Source organism: Microtus ochrogaster, chromosome 22 (genome assembly GCF_000317375.1).
Source record: "Microtus ochrogaster isolate Prairie Vole_2 chromosome 22, MicOch1.0, whole genome shotgun sequence".
Lineage (NCBI taxonomy): Eukaryota > Metazoa > Chordata > Mammalia > Rodentia > Cricetidae > Microtus > Microtus ochrogaster.
The window spans coordinates 26,952,666-26,971,663 of NC_022023.1; the positions used below are offsets into that span (position 1 = coordinate 26,952,666).

At 48.9% G+C, this 18,998-nt stretch overlaps 1 protein-coding gene across 1 annotated transcript in view; it reads right to left on the reverse strand.

Moving 5' to 3' along the window:
• Positions 1 to 1,385: 1,385 nt before the first annotated feature.
• The window catches only part of Pcsk6 (proprotein convertase subtilisin/kexin type 6), a 168,942-nt gene continuing 151,329 nt past the window's right edge, over positions 1,386 to 18,998 (reverse strand). Inside the window, exons 19-23 of the mRNA XM_013350233.2 lie at positions 17,711 to 17,798; positions 13,339 to 13,442; positions 8,256 to 8,385; positions 3,998 to 4,110; positions 1,386 to 2,799 (exon numbers count right to left, since the gene is read on the reverse strand). Of these exons, the coding sequence (XP_013205687.2) occupies positions 2,702 to 2,799; positions 3,998 to 4,110; positions 8,256 to 8,385; positions 13,339 to 13,442; positions 17,711 to 17,798 (533 nt within the window). The 3' untranslated portion in view covers positions 1,386 to 2,701. The remainder of the gene's footprint in view (positions 2,800 to 3,997; positions 4,111 to 8,255; positions 8,386 to 13,338; positions 13,443 to 17,710; positions 17,799 to 18,998) is intronic.

Genomic DNA, 18,998 nt, shown 5'->3' on the forward strand with positions numbered 1-18,998 from the left:
AGAGCTAGTTCCAGGACAGGCTCCAAAGCCACAGAGAAACCCTGTCTCGAAAAACAAAAAACAAAAAACAAAAAAAAAGAAAAATTACATATAACAAAACAGGTATCAAACAAGAATTACAGTTACAATGTTTATATCTACTTTTATCACAACTAAGGAAGGCTATAACTATAATTTTTTCAACTCCATCAAAGACTCCAGAAGGATATAATATTACCTAAGTACAATGTTTATATCTACTTTATCTTTTATCATAACTAAGGAAAACTATAATTATAAATTCTTTAACTCTATCAAAATAGACTCAGAAGGATATATATATCCAACTAACATGACTAAAAGCTTGACTATTATAGATGAGTATCTGTTAATTTATATTTCTTAATTATACATTACAATTTTAAAAGAACTGAACAAACACAATACCCTAATAAGAGCAGAAATACACACACACACACACACACACACACACACACACACACACACAGAGTATAACAAAATTGACCTTAAATTTGTATCAGTAAAGCAAGATTCATACTAATGCATATTATTCATATCTATATCAGTTCCCGTTACTCCACATCCTCTCCAAAGTTAGCTTACTTTTACATTATGTAAACCAGAGTCTTCTGGGAAATCCATTTGCAAAAGTATGTCACTTAACAATTGGAAGGCTGTCCCAATCTTTTTTTTTTTTTTAAATATTTATTCATTTATTTATTTATTCATTCATTCATTCATTCATTCATTCATTTATTTATAAAGCAGATTAAGCCATGGTGCCACATGTCTTTAATCCTAGCCCACAGGAGACAGAGGCAGGCAGATCTCTGTCAGTCTGAGGCCAGCTTGGGCTACAGGATGAGTTCCAGAACAGCTAACTGTCTTTTTAAAAGAGAAACCCTATCTTTAAAAAAACCACCTCGCAAAGGAAGCTGAACAAGCCACAAGGAGCAAGCCAATAAACAGCAGTTCTCCATGGCCCCTGAATCGGATCCTGCCTGCAGATCCAAGCCATTTGAGTTCCTGTCCTGACTTCCTTGGATGATGAACAGTGATATGAACGTGTAAGCAAAATTAGCCTGTTGGCTCCCCAAGTTGCTCTTGGTCATGGTGTTTCATCACAGCACTAATTACCCTAACCAAAACAGAAATTGTTACCAGGAGTGGGGTAGCTTGTCTTAGCAAACAAGTGGGTGAAGTCAAACTACAGGTGGGCTTCGATATCCTTATGACCTTTCAAACATTTTTTTTAAATTATATTTCCTGTTGCTAAGATATCAAACAGATCAACAAACCAAAAAGTGATCTCCATTTCATCTGCTGGCCAGAACCAAGGCTCCAAGTTTTACCGTGGAAAGAAATACAGGCTCCATTGCAATGGGATGTTAACTCTTTTATTAACTCAGGGTTAACATTAGATTTGCTTCACTGATTTCTTCATCAAAGTCGTGGATTCAACAGACGACAGCTGGGTCCTTGCCACTCACAGGTGGCAAAACACATTGTAGTCAGAGAGAGGGGCACAGGACAATATGGAGAGAGACAAGGTTGGAAGAAATTTAAGGCAAATGTTACTCCCATATTGAAGGGAACGGATCAAGGAGATCTGTGCATTTCAATGAAAATATATGAAATATTTGTCAAAATAATTAACATCGGTAAAAATTAGAACACGTAGCTTATAAAATGCCTACGTAGGCTCGTCAGAAATCAATCCAGCTACATCATGTAGGCTCATACTATACTGGACCAGAGCAGCATCCACCCGCGAACAGAGTCCTGAGAGCAGAGGCCAAATGCACTTAAAAGCGGTTGGGTAATGTGGAGGACTGGCGATTAGTGACTCAGGGGCTGGCTTTGCACGTTTAAGGAGGAATTGCTTGGCCATCAGGTGCCTTTTGGTTAGCCCTGAATACCCTCCTTGGACCCTCTTCCATAGGCTCTGCATCTGTAGATGGCTGGTGGCTCAGGCCCAGGAGGCCCCAGGGACACAGGAAGAACAGTCGTGAGGACAGCTTGGCTCACTCAGGAGAATGCTGAAGAGAGAATGATCTGTTTCGGTTTGGTGCTGGACCTTCAAGGCGGTGGCTGCAGTTCTGGAAGGAGCTGACTACATCGCCAGAGATTCTGTCCCCAGTGGTCATACATCTTATGCCCTGAAACCTATCGTATTTACAGTCTGACCAAACTGTCCCTCAGGCTGTTTGGTGGCCAGTGACACATGGGTAGGAGGCTAGGCCCTTTATCATAGGGGAGGACAGCCGAGGGTCCTGCCAGCCAGCTTGGTGAGATTTGCCACGGTCACACAAACTGTGGGAGGAGGACTTGATGTGGTACCAGGCATCTCTCTTTTTCTGCTTTGGTCTTGAAATTTCAGTAAACTAGGGTCCCAGAAGCCACTCCGGAGCTGCAGCTCTAAGTCTTATAATTCATTTTGTTCCCACTTTGAGTTCAACTTTAGGCTGCAGCCAGCAAGCAGAGTTTGAGGGGGTGTTGCAATTTTAGCCACAGATCCTTTAAGGGCCACCTCCACCTGGTTCAGGTGCTGAGCTGCTGCCGTAGGCCCCAGCTCTGGGAAAGATCCAGCTGCCAGATGCAGGGCCACCCCAGGAACAGGCTATGGCTGACCATCTGGAGGAAGGTGGATAGGCAAATGGGCAGACAGGAGGACCCTGCCCTTTGCGGGCAGCTGGTACCCCTACCCAGCCAGGAGGCAGGTGCGGCAGCAGAACTGGATAAAGAGTTTCCGTTCGCAGAGCCGGTTGGACTTCACCATCTCACAGAAGGTCTCATCAGCTGGCAACAGGAAAGGAAAAGGAGGCATCAGACTTCGGATACTGTTAAGATTCCACTGTTCTTTACTTGCCAGGCACCGATGGCGCACCAGGCAGGGCATACAGACTCTTATGAGTCATTTCAACACAAAAGTCCATTGAGGCCCAGGTGGCACCAGGGTACGGAACATCCGCTAAGTTTAAGTGACAAGGGGGAGGGGGTTCCTGAAGGGGCTATGGGGGTGTGCTAGAGGGTCCTTGGTGTGCATGTGAGCCTCTTCCAGGACACTGCTGGTGGCTGCTTAGGAAGAAGGGAGGGCTGGTGCAGACAGAGGTGCAGGGCTAGAGCAGGAAGGAAAGCAGGCTTCAGGAATGTAGTCTAGGGGAGAAGACAGGCAGGCAGGACTCAGGGATGGCAAAGTGGGGAGAGCAGAGGAGGCTAGTCCTCGGCCTCTGCATTGTCACAAGGGAGCAAACTGTGCTATGGCAGCCTCATTCTCTGGGGCTGGGTACATAACCCGAGCAGGGACTTCCTAAACAGGAAGCCCCCCCTGGTCTTTGAAAGGACAGGGTTTTGCAAATTTAAAAAGTAAACAAGGCAAGCAGGTCGGTCACCTGGCAGTCAGGACACCTGCAGAGGGCTGTATGGGCACTCTGCCATGGCAGGGCCAGGCCAGCATTTTAACTGGGAATCACCTGTCCACCCTTGAACACATGGAGTGGGTCGACCCCTTCTCCTGCATATCAGGATATCATATACAGCGCTGGCTCAATGTAGCCCCTCCCTGCTGCTCTCTCAGTAGAAGACACAGTAACCTGCTCCTGTATGAGGCCTCTGCGGACCCTCCTCCTGCCTTAAGGATTTCTTCTACGTTTCTAGTTTCATAATTTGTTCTCTTACCCCCTACCATCTGTCTGTAGAGCCAAGGCCCTCCCATAGCACAGCTGGGTTCCTTTTGCTGAGCGCGGGGCTCAACTCAGTTCTTCTAGTCCCGAGGATGGGGTTTTTCAGGCCTTTCCTAGGGGGAAGCTCCTATCGCCTGCCTATGTCAGAAGGGTGGGAACGGTACACAAACAAAACTTCTTTTAAGTTATGTAGTCAACTAGATGGTCAAACAAGTCATAGATAGCACCCCTACTCTGGGCGGCCATGCCTGTTCTTCCTCATCCCCTTTTACTGCTTCATGGGCAGCTGTGAGGGTCACCCTGTTGGTGCTCACCGTTGCTGCATGTGTGGTTGGTGATGCAGGAGGTCCCCAGCTGCGTGAAGCCAGCCTTACATCTGCTGCAGTTCCTGCTGGAGCCCTCGCAGCTCAAGCAGTTCTCGTCACATCTGTGGGAAGACATCAGCTCCTCCTGAGGTCCGAGGAAAAGACCCTACTACATGGGGTTCCTATTCCAGAACCCCCCCCAGCATATACTCCCAAGCCCTCAGCTTTGGTCTCCGTGGAGTGGGCATTCCCAACATGCACCAAGCGTACATCATTCTTGTTCAGCCTCCCTGTTACCAGGGGAAGGCGAAAGCAGTCATAGTCAGCTGTTAGGAGCATTCCCAGGAGAGGAGGCCAGGCCTTGTTCTTTGAGACTCCCTGTGGCACGCCTGGACATCATAGTGGACACTAATCCACTCTTCACATGTGCCTTCCATAGAAGATCCTGGCCCAGCCTGGCCCCAGCAACTACAGACTGCTATGACCTCAGGTCACACTCAGTAGTCTCATGGGAACGTGGCTACCTGATCTGTGGGTGTTCTTTGCTACACTGGTAAAGCTAAGAAGCTCTGAGAGGCAGCCCTGTGGCGCAAGCCTGAATTACATATGGTATGGCTCTCGACAGAAGCAACTTAGCATAACTGACTGCATGATACCCACCCAGGGCTGTGTGTGCACCCAACCTGTCTCTGCTATGCCCAGCCTCAGGAGACCAGGGCTCCATAGTGGCTCCTATCTGCTTCCCACTTCTTTTGCTACTGCCATTTAAGTGTGGAACAGGCCTGGGGGAGGGGAAGAAGCCTAGCTCAGCCATGATTTGGCCTGCCCTAGGAGGTCCCATGTTTAAGACAGATGACTGCTGTCACCTATAGGAGGCCTTCAGTGATGAAATGCCCCTGATGGGGTTTTGTAGGAGCTACAAGCCCTAGAGCAATATCTCCTCAGCCTGGATAAGGTGGGTGTTTATTCCGTATGCAATGGAGAACACTAGACTAGCCAGAGTCCTTGTTTCAGATCAGTGTGTAAGTTGCCCAGGGAGCCACTTTCAGGCGCTGCTACCTGCCTACAGGAACTCTCTACTTCTGTGCAATTTTGGGAAGTCCCTGGCGTCTGGTTCTAGCTACACTGTCTCCCAATAGTACCCACAGGGTTCTGAGGACACAGGTCCCTTGATCTTCCAGGCACCTTTCATGCACATGCATGCCCGGATAGTCATTTCAAAGGATGTTGGTTGTCTGGGAGGCTAGGGCCCAGGGACTCCCAGATACTGGCTGAACGTTGTTTCAACCATGAACAACTACAGGAGGGAGTAGCCTGCAGTGAGAACCCAAGCCAGACACAGCTCGGCTCTTCACAAACTGCTCACTGAGCTCAGCGGGATGGCAGGTGCTTCTGCTTTCTATTTCTGCAGCGCAAACTGCCAGCGAAACATCACATCCGAGCAAGCTGGGTTCTGCAGCCAGAAGCCCAGGCAGGCTCAGCTGGGGTATTTGCACAGGTCTCTGGAGGCCCTGAAGTGGTGCTGGCCATCCGGAGTGCTCATTTGGAGAACTGAGCATGCTTCCTGAGAAAGAGTTGATACCTCCCATACCCTACTCCCCCAATGCCTCCTGTTTCCAGCTCCTGACTGTACTGGCAGTTGTCTCTATGGAAGGCAGGCTTTCAGGATACCTATGGCTCTTCTGTAGTACCTACTTCACCTCTAAAACACCACGGCAACTTTATTCTGCCGAATTCTGGAGGGGGAGCTGGGCTCACTACAGACCTCTCTGTACCACAGCAGGAGGCACCCCATATCAGGAAAGAATGGGACATGTGCCACCTGCTTCAAGAGCCCCCATCAAGTTTCAGTCTGGGTACAAATTAGGCAGGAAGCACATCCTGAGGACTTCTGTAACCACGGGGGAATGGGGAGAATGTCAGGGGCTAGGGAAATTGAGTCTACCCCTGGAGCGAATCCTTCAGAGTTGCTCTCGTTTTCTTTCAAGAGGTCCTTGCTTGGGAGCCAGAGATCCCCTTGCTGGGTCTTGAGTGTGGCTCATGGTTCTCCTGAGACACTGTCACAAACTGCCTTCAGCTTCAGCATCCACCTGTCTTCTTTGTATTCAAGTTAGCAGACAAGCAGGCCTGTGTCATTCTGGCTTCCACATCTATCTATCCCTTGGACAGTTAGGTCTTCCTTGTGGCTTCCCTGGCTCTTCTGCAGGGGAAGCTTGGTACCAGGTAGCATTCTGGGGCCTGGAGGATACCTGTGGCTCGCTGGCATCTGCAGCTGCCTGAGCTGAGAGAAGCATCCAGAACCATGTGTATTGCCTTTAAGGAAAGGTTCACACTTAAGAGGCTCCTCAGGGCCAGAGGCTCTGTGGCACAGAATCATGTGACATTCTGGTGCTTTATCACTTGGGGGGTCCGTGCAAGGCTCCTGGGGGTGTTTCTCCAGGATCTGGTAGATCAGCTCCAATCTGAGGCTGAACCTCCCTCTGGGATTGTTAGTGTCCCCTCAGACAGAAACTAGCACCCAGGAACTTCTGTCCAAGCAACATTTGTGGGCTGGCCTCCCTTCTGTCTCCTAGCAGCTGAACACCATGGCTTCTGGATGCCACAGTCGGCATTCCTGGGAGTCTGGGGCACTTGACAAATGAAAGTGATTATCATCATTAAGTTCCAAGCTGTCCCTGTGCTGCTGTCCTTGCTTTAATTATCAGTAAACCAGCTGGCTTGTGAAATAAAAGGTTTACTACAGACAGCTGTGTCCACGGCCCTGCACACAGGACTTGGCGTGGCAGGAAGAGGCGCTTAAGATCCATGTTTCAAACCAACCCAGCAGGGTGCGGGCCCTCGCACACATGTAAGATCCCCCGCCCCACTGACCCCTCTTTCTCAGCATCAGTAGATGCATTCGAGCTCAGGTGACAACCCAGTGTCATTCTCAAAAGAGCCCAGGAGGGAGACCTCACTTGTGAGCTTTGCTACTGGGACTGGGAACTGGGCATGGGCTCTCACTGTGAGCTTTGCCAGTGGGACTGGGAACTGGGCATGGGCTCTCACTGTGAGCTTTGCCAGTGGGACTGGGAACTGGGCATGGGCTCTCACTGTGAGCTTTGCCAGTGGCACTGGGAACTGGGCATGGGCTCTCACACCTGTCCTGACACAAGTGTCCCAGAGTGGCTTTGCTTTGAGCCTTTTGCAGACAGAAGTCCCCTACTTCCACTTCCTCCAAGACCACCCCTCCATTGCATCGGCACCATCACCTTCAATGTCTCCCCGTTGCTCTCAAACCATATTCTGCTTTTCCAGTTCCTGGCCTGTTTCTGATGTCCTCACCTGGCATCATTCCCAGTCAGCTAAGTGCAGACTAAAGCACACATCTGCTCCTTGAACAGCCTGTGTCCCACAGTACAAGGGAGCACTCGCACAGTATTGCCAGGAGCAGACATGTCTCACTGTCATAAAACACCTTATGTTATTAAAGCATCTTAAGTGCCAAGTTCTGTAGATCTCTGAAGTGTTTGAAGACCACCTGTCTATCTAAAAAAACATCTCTGTTTGACCTTGAAAACATACCTAACACAACTACAAGTTGGTAACTCCTAACAATGGGAGCAGTGGCTATCCCCAATGCTGTGGCTGGCTTTTGGTAACCTATTCCCTGCCTGGCCTTAGTACAGGGGACATGCTAAGTCTACCTCGCCAAGTGCATGCACTCATGGAGGAATGGAAAGACAGTAAGAAAGTTTAAACACATGTGTCTCAGCCAGGACTGGCTTTGCCATGAGGACATGACCGGGTTGTTTTATTTTTGTCTAAACTATATGACTTAGAAAAAGTGTTAACTCCCACACATGGGGTTGCCTTGATCACCTACAGGGTGAAAGCACCCTGCACCATGGCTTGAGCAGGACTGCCCTGTACCATCTGCTGCTGGGGAGGGCTGTGTGGCAGCACCTAGTTAATCCTGTTTCCTGTCCTAGCCCACAGCTACCCGGTGCTGCATATGGTAAGTGCTTCACAAATAATTAGGCATTAAGAGGGGCTTGAAGGCTGCCAGCTGGCTTGCGACTTTGGCAATCACTAACTGTAGGCATCCCTTCCTCAGTAAATGGTTTTCTGTTTGCCCTCTGCACCTACAGCTGCGGGTGACAAAGCATGTCAGTCCCTTAGGCTCCAGGAAAAGCAACACCACACCTGGCCATCCAGCTGCTCCTTCTGCAATGCCCAGATGACCACTACTCCCCACCAGCCCGGGCCACAGCTCGGAAGACCATACCTTCGGCACACTTTGTGGGGCAAGCCAGGCATCTCCTCTGGGTAGAAGCCCTCACTGCATGCTGGCACACATTTCCAGTCTTGGAAGTGGAAGCTTTTTGCACAGTGGATACATTCTTCTCTGCTGGGCCCTGACAGGTGTGGGAAAGAAGCAGACGTCAAGGACATGTGTGGTGTTCTAGAACATCTGTGGGAATCTTCAGAGGTCCCCAGCCCACCCACACAGCTGAAACTTTCCAGGAGCTCAGTGAGAGCCCTCCATGTGACTGGAAACAGATCACCCTCCCTACTTCACAGATGGGGACATCAGAGGCCTAAGCTGAGCCCAGTGGGGAGCACTACCTGGGCCATCATGACTGACTGATTCTATGTATTTCCTTTCCCGTCAGTTTTCAGCTAGAATCAGGGCAGCAGCTACTCAACAGGCGCGGTGCCCGAACTGAGTTGTACTGGGCGGGCAAAACCCAAACACGCTGGACTTTAATCGTACTTTTCAATTACACTGAAGTGATGGTGTCTGAGATTCACTGGGTTAAACTGGGCACGGTACGCAAACTATTTCCACATGGTTCCTACTTCTCTTCATGGGAATGAAGGCGTGTGTGTGCATGTGTGCGTGTGTGTGTGTGTGCGCGTGTGTGTGTGCGCACGCGTGCGTGTGGCAATCATGGAAGTCATCTTCAGGAATACTGCCTGCCTCTTTTGAGATAAGACCTCTTTTTGGCCTGGAGCTCACTAATTAGGCTAGGCCGACCAGTGATTCCCCAGGGCTCCTCCTATCTTTGGGCTTCTGTAATGGACAAGAATATCCATAGGAAGTCTCTTTTTTTCCCTATGGTGTGGTTGTGTGGCCAGCCCCCAGCCCCTCAAACTGGAAGGGTCACTTTATTGTGGGCCTCAGGGACAACTAGTGCCCGACACTGTCCTACTCCTGTGCCTCATTCTGCTCAACTGTTAGCCCTGCTGGCCTTCCTCCAGCCTAGGTCCCTCTGACGGAAATGGATGCTTGTATCTAGTTGAATGCTCGTTACTTTTTTGGTGGTGGTATTGGGGTTCACATACGTAAGGTGCGCTCATTACCACTAGGCAATACCCCTAGATAATGCTGAGTCTATTAAACCGAACGGTTACTCTGAAGTGGATGTGGTGGTGCATACTTACAGGCCCAGCACTCAAGATGCGCAGGCAGGAGGATTATAAATTTAGGGACAACCTACTGAGTCTTCATTTTTTTCAGTTTTCTAAATTTATTTATTTGTTTTTCGAGAGAGGGTTTCTCTATACCTTTGGAGCCCGTCTTCGAACTAGCTCTTGTAGACCAGGCTGGCCTCAAACACACAGAGAACCTCCTGCCTCGGCCTCCCAAGTGCTGGGATCCACGGTGTGTACCAACACTGCCCAGTTGCGAGGCTAAATCCCCACCACCAGAAAATAAAAAAAACTAGAAAAAATTGTTGGTTGCAGGCTCAGTTGGGAAAAATGACAAAACCCCCAAAGATGAATGGTGGTATTGGTCATATAATAATGTGCCTAATGCCACTAAACTCTCCATCTGAGAATGGCCACGCGGGCATGGCAGGCATAGAGAGAGTATGAATAACAGGAACTGCAGAGGAGAAGCTGGTCTAATGTGCTTGTGATGTCTTGACCGACAACTCGATTGCATCTAGAATCACCTCGGCAACACCTCTGACTTATCCCTGAGGGCATTTCCAGTGCTGGTGGCACCATCCCATGAGATGGGGTGCTGGACAGAACAGAAAGGGGGGGAGTGGAGGAGGCAGCCAGCTAAGCACCAATATTCTCCTTCCTAGCTGTGCATGTAGCATGGCCAACTGACATACTCCTGCTACCACGGCTAGAGCCTTTCATGCTCCTATGCCTTCCCCGCCAAGACGGATGACATTCTCAAACTGAGAACCAAAGTCAAGCCTTCCCTAAGTTGCTTTGGTCAAGCATTTCGCTACAATGTTTTGCTAGTGAAAAACAGTAATGGAAACAATTTTATGGCAAGAATAGGGCAACCGTAGCCTCCAGCACCCAGCCATGTTTCCAGATAGGGAGAAGAGCTCGAGGGTTCTCAACACATACAAATGACAGTATCTGGGAACTCGGAAATGCTAATGATCCTATTAGTCGTTACCCATTGAATGCATGCACTGAATTATAATATGGAGTCTCAAAAATCAGTGTAGATATATCAACTAACTTTTTTTTTTAAACTGGTGGTGGCGCATGCCTTTAATCCTACCACTTGGGAGGCAGAGGCAGGCAGATCTCTGAGGTTGAGGCCAGCCTGGTCTATAGAATGAGATCCAGGACAAACAGGAGTACACAGAGAAACTTTGTCTCAAAAAAACAACAACAACAACAACAAAAAAAACCAACCAAAACCAAAAACAACCAAAACCTCACAAAACCCAAATAAAATAAAATAATAAGTAAAAAGTATTAAAATGGTTAAGATGGTAAATTTTATGTTATACGTAGTCTGTTACAACAAAAAAAATGCTGATAAGCACACTGTCTATGAAACTACTTCCACAACCACTAGTTATGAATGTTATATTCAAAACCCCTCAAGGATTCCATTCAGTCTTTACGGGCTCCAGGCGCTTTAGGAACCCCCTCAGCACCGGCGGTAACAGCTCAATGGGCCATGCTTCTGCTAACCCATCGTGCTAGGGCCGTTACAAACAGACACACAGAGCCTGGCTCAGAAGCCCAGAACATGCTGTGAGAAGCGCTAAGGTGAAAAGTCTCTCTTTTCCTTCGGAACCTCTCTGGACCAGCCCTGGTATTCTTTTCACTCATTAGTGCTTACTGTGCCTTCTCAGGCACAGGCCAGGATCAACCATTCCAAGGGCCTAGGGCACTGCTTCTAACCCTAGCGAGCATGTAGGCATGCCTGCTGGCTGCCACTTATCCTGGGTGGCACTTCCCTCTCCTATAGGTTGACTCATCAACCCTGAGCCAAGGATCACAACCTCATGCCAGGACTCTGGGCACCAACAACTGATATGGTCAAGACTCTTGTTCTCAGAAAGCTCAGTATACTCAGAATACTGTAGGCTAGGCCACCATGCTGTAACAAAGATGTCACCAGACAACCGTGCTTCTAGGGAGACCTCGTCTGACATGGAGCAAGGGGCTTCAGATGACTCTGAGTGGAGAAAGAAATCTCTGGTCCCCGTCGCTGCTGTGGGTTACATGTGTTCTAGGGAGTTTAAAAAGAGCCCATGGGCTGGAAAGATGGCTCAGAGGTTAAGAGAATTGGCTTCTCTTTCAGAGGTCCTGAGTTCAATTCCCAACAACCACATGGTGACTCATAACCGTCTGTAATGAGATCATGTCCTCTTCTGGCATGCGGGCAAACATGCAGACAGAACTATATACATAATAAATAAATAAATCTTAAAAAAAAACAAAAAGAGCCCAGAGGGCAAGGGGAGATGCGGAGAATTCCTCTCCTCTGAGAGCTTTACAACTGCCTGCTGTTGAACTGAATTCTTCAGACGATGGAGGAGATACAGAACTGAGATAAGAAAACCTACAAGTGACCCAATACAGCCATTGGCTGCCAGACAGTCTGGGTTCTCCAAAAAAAAAAAAAAAAAGATAAAAGAGAATTACATTATCGAAGTCAAAAGAGTTATAGGCCACAAGCCTGAATGCTATGGATTCAAGTGACTCTGACATTTAAGTAGGAGGCACTGGAGACGCTTCTTAAACAACCTGGGTTAAACCGGAACTAAACACAGGAAATAAAAAGCAGCAGGACAACCGGGCGGGGAAAAGCTGCCAGCTGCCCGTGGAAAGGATTCTCCCTAAGGTTAAGCCTGGGTCCTTCTGGGGCTGTTTGGGGATGGGGTGGAGGAGGGCACCTCTCCCACAGGAGGCTAGAGTCAGCCACAGCCGTTGCTTGTGGATGCTGCAATCTCTGGCACGTCCACTTGGGTAGCACAACTGATACCTTCATGAGGCTCACACGGGACATAAGGAGAATGACAGCGCCTGCCTCCTGGCGCTTCTAATAAATGGTTTTGTGGCAAATGAGATTTAGCTGAGACCTAATTCTTCTGTTGTCACTGTAGCAAAAACTCCATCTTTTTCATGTGAGTTTCATAGAAGGCAGCGAAGTGCTGGGGGCAGGAAGGGAATTGAGGAGACCGCTTCACCTGGAACGTATCTGCGCACATAACTCACGATGCGTGCGGATGACTGCAAGACGAAACCCAATAAAATGAATGAAATCGCTGCTATCTTCTGCATAAACTGTGCCCGGAGACATCTGGGCTATAATCTCAGTGGGGAACTATAATGCCTGTAAAATTGTTTATGGCAGTCTTTTCCTCTCTGAATAAAATGTTCCAAACAAGTGGAGATGGGTACAGAGGACTGAAGTTCTGTCTTATCGCACCCTGCCCAGATCTGTCCCCACCCCCTTCCGAAGCCTCTCAATCTTTATGGTACTGCATTTTAGTTTAATTCTGCAGCACGAGTAGAGTTTTGAGGCAAGCCAGCTCACAAGCTGCTACACAGCCTTTATTTCTTGCCTACAAACATTCGTGGCACGGCTGTTTTTAAGGCTGGGGAGCCCAGGCAGCTTGCTAAGAGTGGGTCTTTGTACTCTTTGTTGTTTTTGTTTTTAATAATAATAAAAAAAAACTCTTAGTAGGTATCAGGTACTTAATAAACTTTATCATCTCAACCATCTTAAAGTGTAAAGTTGGGCGGCATTACTGAATTCGCATCAGTGGGCAGCCAGTTTTCATTTCCTCTGACTTACACGTCTGTATTCATTAAATAGCAACTCCTCATTCTTCCTGTCCAGCCCTAGGAGGCTGGGAGAACCTTTGTGTTTTTATGGTCTGTCCCCCCCCTCCCCCCCGGTACATCCTACATGGGAGGCACATGCTCTCCCCTGAGCTCCACTTTAAGCCCCTCGCCTTTGAGTTTACATCTGTAATAAATGCAGAAATCCACAGAGTTACAGAACTTCCTGAATTTCAAGGTAGCTGGCCTATTCACCTTGGTGACCGTGCATGCAAATGCCCAATGAGACAAAAGCCTTGGCAGCTTACCGACACAGGTTCTGCAGGTGTGATGGCACTCCGCACATCGGATCAGCTCAGAGTCGAAGTAGGTGCCTGGTTCACAATCTGGAATGCAGCTGCCCCGTGCAAGGCTGGTAAAAAAGATAATAAGGCTCATTTCCATGTGTGTCCCGAAAGTCTAATTAAATTATGATCTGTCCTCAAATGCGTTTCAAGGGAGGAAATGAAAGTTACCAAAGCACCATGCTTTGTGTTACTGGAGGTTCCCAGTTAATGCAAGCTGGCCAAGCTGTCCTGAAGCCAGTTGGAGGTCCTGGGGTTTCCATCCTGGTGCAGGAGGCCAAAGCTTCCAGCCTTCTCCTACATCAGGATGACTTCTTTCCATAGCGTTTCCTAAAACCTGAATTAGAAACACCCCTCTCCTCAGAAACTGGAGCATCGAGCGGTTGTCACTGTGGCAACCAAAGGGTCTGTCTACATTTTGAGGGTAATGGCCACAAGGCTGAACTTCAGTCCTCGATCTGCACTGGATTCTTCCTTACTTAAAACTCTGCTGTTTTCCATGAACTTGAAACAAGAGCCCCTCCTGGCAGCTGGCAGCCCGCTACATGTGGCTTCTGCTTTCCCTTCTCACCCCATCAGTGCCTACAAACCTTTCCCTTAGCCAGGCAGCCCAGCAAGGCATCATGGACACAAACTGAGCTTATACCGCCCATGCAGGATCTGGCTCCACCGCTTCCCAGCTGTGCAACCCCGGGCAAGACACCCGCTTCCTCCTGGTAATTGGTTGTTACAACATAACACTGCTTGGAAGACGCGCCGAGCAAATGTATATAACCCTTCGGTGTCTGGCACACAGCCGTGTAAATAAATGTCACCGACTACGATTTCTTTGGTTCCTGGGATTGTACTGTGTCTGAGGCACGCGTTTTAAATGGGTTTGCCAATAAACAGATTGAGCAAGGGCTCTGGGGTGTGTCTGCCAGATCCAGAAGGCCTGCTGTGATGTGATTTATAATTAGAAATATATATATTTAGGCTTCATCCTGGCACATAGCTCCAGAACGCTCTAGAATCGATAGTGATAAGTGTCTCTTTGAGTGCTAATGAGATAACTGGTAGCTGGGGCTCTACAGCAGCTCCATGGTGGGGCACTGGTTGCAGGTGAAGAGACCATTGATCGGAGAGGCAGTAACTTCCGGCCCCACCACCCCTACCTCAGAGGAGGGGAAAGAGACTGAAGGTCGAATCGGTTACCAATGGCCAATGATGTTAACATTAACTCAGGCCTCCATAATGGAGTCTCCATGGCAATGACAAAGGAGATGATTTGGAGCTTTCAGGTTGGTAAACAAGAACAAATACATGACTGAGAAGGCTGAGGCAGGGGGATTACCATGAGTTCAAGACCCATTTTGGTGACAAAGAATATACCCATCCACCTGATGGTTGGGTATTGCATCCAATTCCTCAGGAATGGAAGGTCTTGAGTTCCTGATCCTGCCAGTGTTGCTATGGGTAATACCACTTCAACCCACTTCCTTTGTAAGACTTGTATAATAAATGGCTAAAGTAAGGAAGTGTCTCCCTATTCTAGAAGCGGTTGTAGCAAAGCAATCATACCAAGGAGAGGCTGAGGAAACTCCGACAGCCAGTTGGAAGCAAGAATGGTTTGCAATCTGAGGCCTGGGAGTAGCCTCAGAAGTAGGGCCAGCATTGGGAACTGAGTTCTCAACTTGTGGGATATTCACTGGGGTTTACAGGGTATCCAGTGGGTGCCCACCCATCCATCTTCTGATGACCAGAGGGCAAGTGTGCTGTGCTGCATATGTAGGTCCCTCCTGCCCCGGGGTTTTGCACCTCCATCCAGTGGAGTGATGTTCAAAGGGTTGCAAACTCCTCTCCTCCTCTCCACAGATGGCCCGATGCTCACCTGACACCCTGTCTCACTAGGTGCCAGGGCCAGCACGGCAGGCCGGTTAAATCATGTTTGTAATAACCGACACTTCCCCGTGAACCTCTCCAGTGTTTATCCCCCTAAAGAGATGGATGGCCAGGAGGCCGCAGCGCGGCTGTCCTCTCACAGCCATGATGTGACGGCGGTGATTTGAAGTCACAGCTGAAGAGGATATCGGGCAATAAAAGGAAGCTTTCTGTGGATTATGGCCGGCGATGTTTCCCCGCTTTGTTTGTGCTCCTCTATGGATGCTTATTGGTCTTGCAACCATCGCATCTGCCCAGGGATTTCTGCCGGAGAGGCGCTTCCTGCCCTGCATCTACCTGACTTTGCTCTTCTCCACAGGACATAGAAATAGGTGTCTTGGACCCCTTGGCACATTTCCTCTGGGAAACGGGTTCCGGGGAGTTGGATTCATGGAGTCTTCTGTCCTTTACACCTTCAGCTAGTAGCCTAGAGGTTGAGGGTCCATAGCATTAGATACCAGTGCTAGAGAGGCCCAAGATATTAAAGCTGGCCTCTCCCAGCTGCCGGTCAAGGCCTCTAGTAAAATGTCTCCTCTCTTTCAACCTTGTTCCCTTTGGGGAACATCTTCCTGGACCAGTAGATCCTTCTGCTTCTAAACCTGTCCTGTCTGGCCAACAGGTTTAAAGAATGGTAGGTATGATTTGCCACATTGGAAGCCTTTCCCTGCCTGTCACCCAAACTCTGATCTAAAAGAAAGGGCAGGATGAGGGCGGTGTCACTGAGGCGGCCACATGGAGCCTCCTGGGAAAGCCATTGACCTCCTCTGCATGAAAACTATGAATAGCACTAAAGACTTCGTAAGTTGCTGTACAGGTTAACGGGGCAGCATTGGTGGGGACATTTGCAGTAAGAGCAGATGCTCTCTGAGTTCTCCTCCACTGTTCTTCATCAGAGAACTTCACTGTTGTTGTGAATTCCAGTCTCAGCATCAGTGGGAGGAGAGAGGCTGAGCTGGGTAAGTGGGGTGTGGCCTTCAGGATGATGCACCTGCTGCTCCTTGGCTGGATCACAGCATCCCCTCACTTGGCATCTGCTGGAAACGCAGGGGCTCAGGTTTCACCTCGGCTCACTGTCATTTGGACACAAACCCCTGAGGTTCCTATGTCTGTCAAGGTACTGACCATGCTGACTCCTTCACTTTCTTCCTTTCCATGAAGACCATGGTGCTAGGCCCTCTATATGGGCTGTCCAAAGCTTAATTTTAATACGTGCTTTCTAAACGTTTAGAGAGTAATTGGTGATATGTATCTGATGTCACTAAATGTAACTCAGGTGCACCGAATGATTCTAACAAAAGGATTATACATTGTTTGAAGAAGATTCCTTAGCCTGAAAAGAGGTTTGTTTGTTTGTTTTAATACTGAATTTTAAAGGGTTGAGTTCTGTGGAACTGGGAGGATCAAGAATCTATGAGACATCTTCAGAGAGCCAAGCTCATTCTCTGGCTGAAGATGGAAAACACTGAGGGGGTGATAAGAGAGAAGACAGAGAACTGGCTGGCCAGGAGGGAGGGTGGGCCAGTCACTGCATCTGTGACCTGGGCCAGGAGGGGAACGGGAGCAGAGGGAGTTTACTATTGCAAAGGAAAATGACCCAAGCTTCCTAGAAATCTCCCCCACCGCCCAACAGCAAACTCTATTGTACCTGGTTCTAGTGGTATATTCTTTGTATTTTGATACATGAATCTTGCTTGAAGACCAGTGGCTAAGCTAAAGCCACTAGAGATCAATGGTGACACAAACGTAATAGATTTGTACTCTTGAACGTGGTTGTGATTGATAAAGTGTAGGGATATTTCATTAATTTTTAATAAATAAAGCTTGCCCGAAGATCAGAGGGTAAAACTAAGCCATTAGAGGCTAGGCAGTGGTGTCACATAACTTTAATTCCAGGATTTGGGAGACAGAGTCAGATGGATCTCTGTGAGTTCAAGGCTACCCTAGGCTACACAAGATCAACGCAGAAACAAATTCAGGTGGTGGTGGCTCACACCTTTAATCCCAGTCCCAGAGAGTCACACACGCCTTTAATTCCACACTAGAGGGAATATAAAATGGGAGGAGAGAGGCTTAGCCTGCTTAGTTGTGGCCACCCAGCCTTGGTAGAGGTAGGACTTCCCCAGTGGCTTGATTGCTTTGCTTTTCTGGTTTAACCCCGATTTCTGTCTCTAGGTATTTATTACTTGTGCTATTCCTACGTGATGTGTTCAACTGTCACCTAACCAGTTCTCAAAACCTAGCCTAGAAAGTTTGACCATCCTCCAACTTCTCTTCAACAGTCCCTTGACTTGACAGCCAGGGCTCGGTTCCCGGTCTTGGACATCTTAGCTTTCAGAAAAAGACGTAAACCCTTGAGGAATCAAACACAGAACGGACCCTGTCACTTTTTTTTTCCCCCCACTCAGGGCAGGCTCACCTGAATCCTTCTTTACACACAGTGCACTTCTCAGGCTCATCCACACACTTGTGACAGCTTGGGTGACACTTGAGGCAGTTTCTCTGACCTGGAGAGAGGCAGGAAGATGGGGAGCAGAGGACGGCGTGGGGGAGGGGCTCAGAGCAGAGAGTGAGCTCCAGCATTCTAGGCAGCCTTGGCAAGACAGTTCTCCCTAGGGCCCTCTCCAGAGCAGGTCAGGAAATTAACCACGGACCCAGCTCTTCCCCATCCCTTGTCTGGAGTGCGTCAATCAAATCCTCTAAGGACCAGCAGATCTGGGTGGCTAATTCCACATTCCTTATCTGGAATATGTCAATCAAATCCTCAAAGGGCCAGCAGGCTTCAGAGGTGGTCCCTTCCTAGAGGAGACACTCTCATTCTGCTAATGGACCAGAGTCAGTTCCTGGCTGGCTGAGCACACTCGAATCAGGTGCAGGTCTTTATAGACCTCGGGGCACGCTGGAGGCCAGTAGCCCCTTTCCCGGTGAGTCCTTCACTGGAGTCTTCACTGAGAGCTTGGTACCTCTTTAGTGAGGCAGGGCTCTATGCATCCTCTCGGGAAGGAGCATCTGGGTCATGCCAACTCCCGCTTGCACATCCCTGCTTTATGGCCTAGCTCAGTTTTGTTGTTGCCGCACCAACCCCCAGCTGGTGCTACTGCTACACGCCAGGCCCATGAGCTGAGGGCCCTTGCTGGTTCCTCTGTGCAGCCTCCTTGGGGTCCTGGGGTGGCATCACAAGCATCCAGCTGGTGCTCAGGAAGGACAGTGGTGAAGGATGGCTGACCTGCCCTGGAAAGTGAGGAAGCTGTGTGTGTGGCTCAAAGTGAGCCTGGCTGGCAGCCCAGGCAAGAGACTGCGAAGCTGGGAACTGAAGAGGGGTAATGTGCCATTTCCCCTCTAAAGGGAGCCGACTTCCTGGCTGCTTCTCCTCAGGGTTAACAGGCACGGCGACAAGTGACAGGCTAGATCAGCGCAGGGGCACAAACAGGAGGACTAGGGTCAGGGTTGCTGCCTGCCAAGCCTCTGAGTCTTCAGCATATTCGAGAGCCATCACCTGTCCATTTAACACAAACCTTCTCTTCCATCTCTTCAGAGTGTGAGGCCGGTTGCTAAAACATACGCTGGAGTTCCTGCCCATCCATCCCTCACATCTGCCCGGGCAGGTGGACTAGCGGGATATCTGGCTTCCTGCTCTAAGTCTGAGTGTGTCATTACTAGTTAGGGACTTCTTACTCCTTTTCAACTCAAGGAAGACAGTGTTCCCC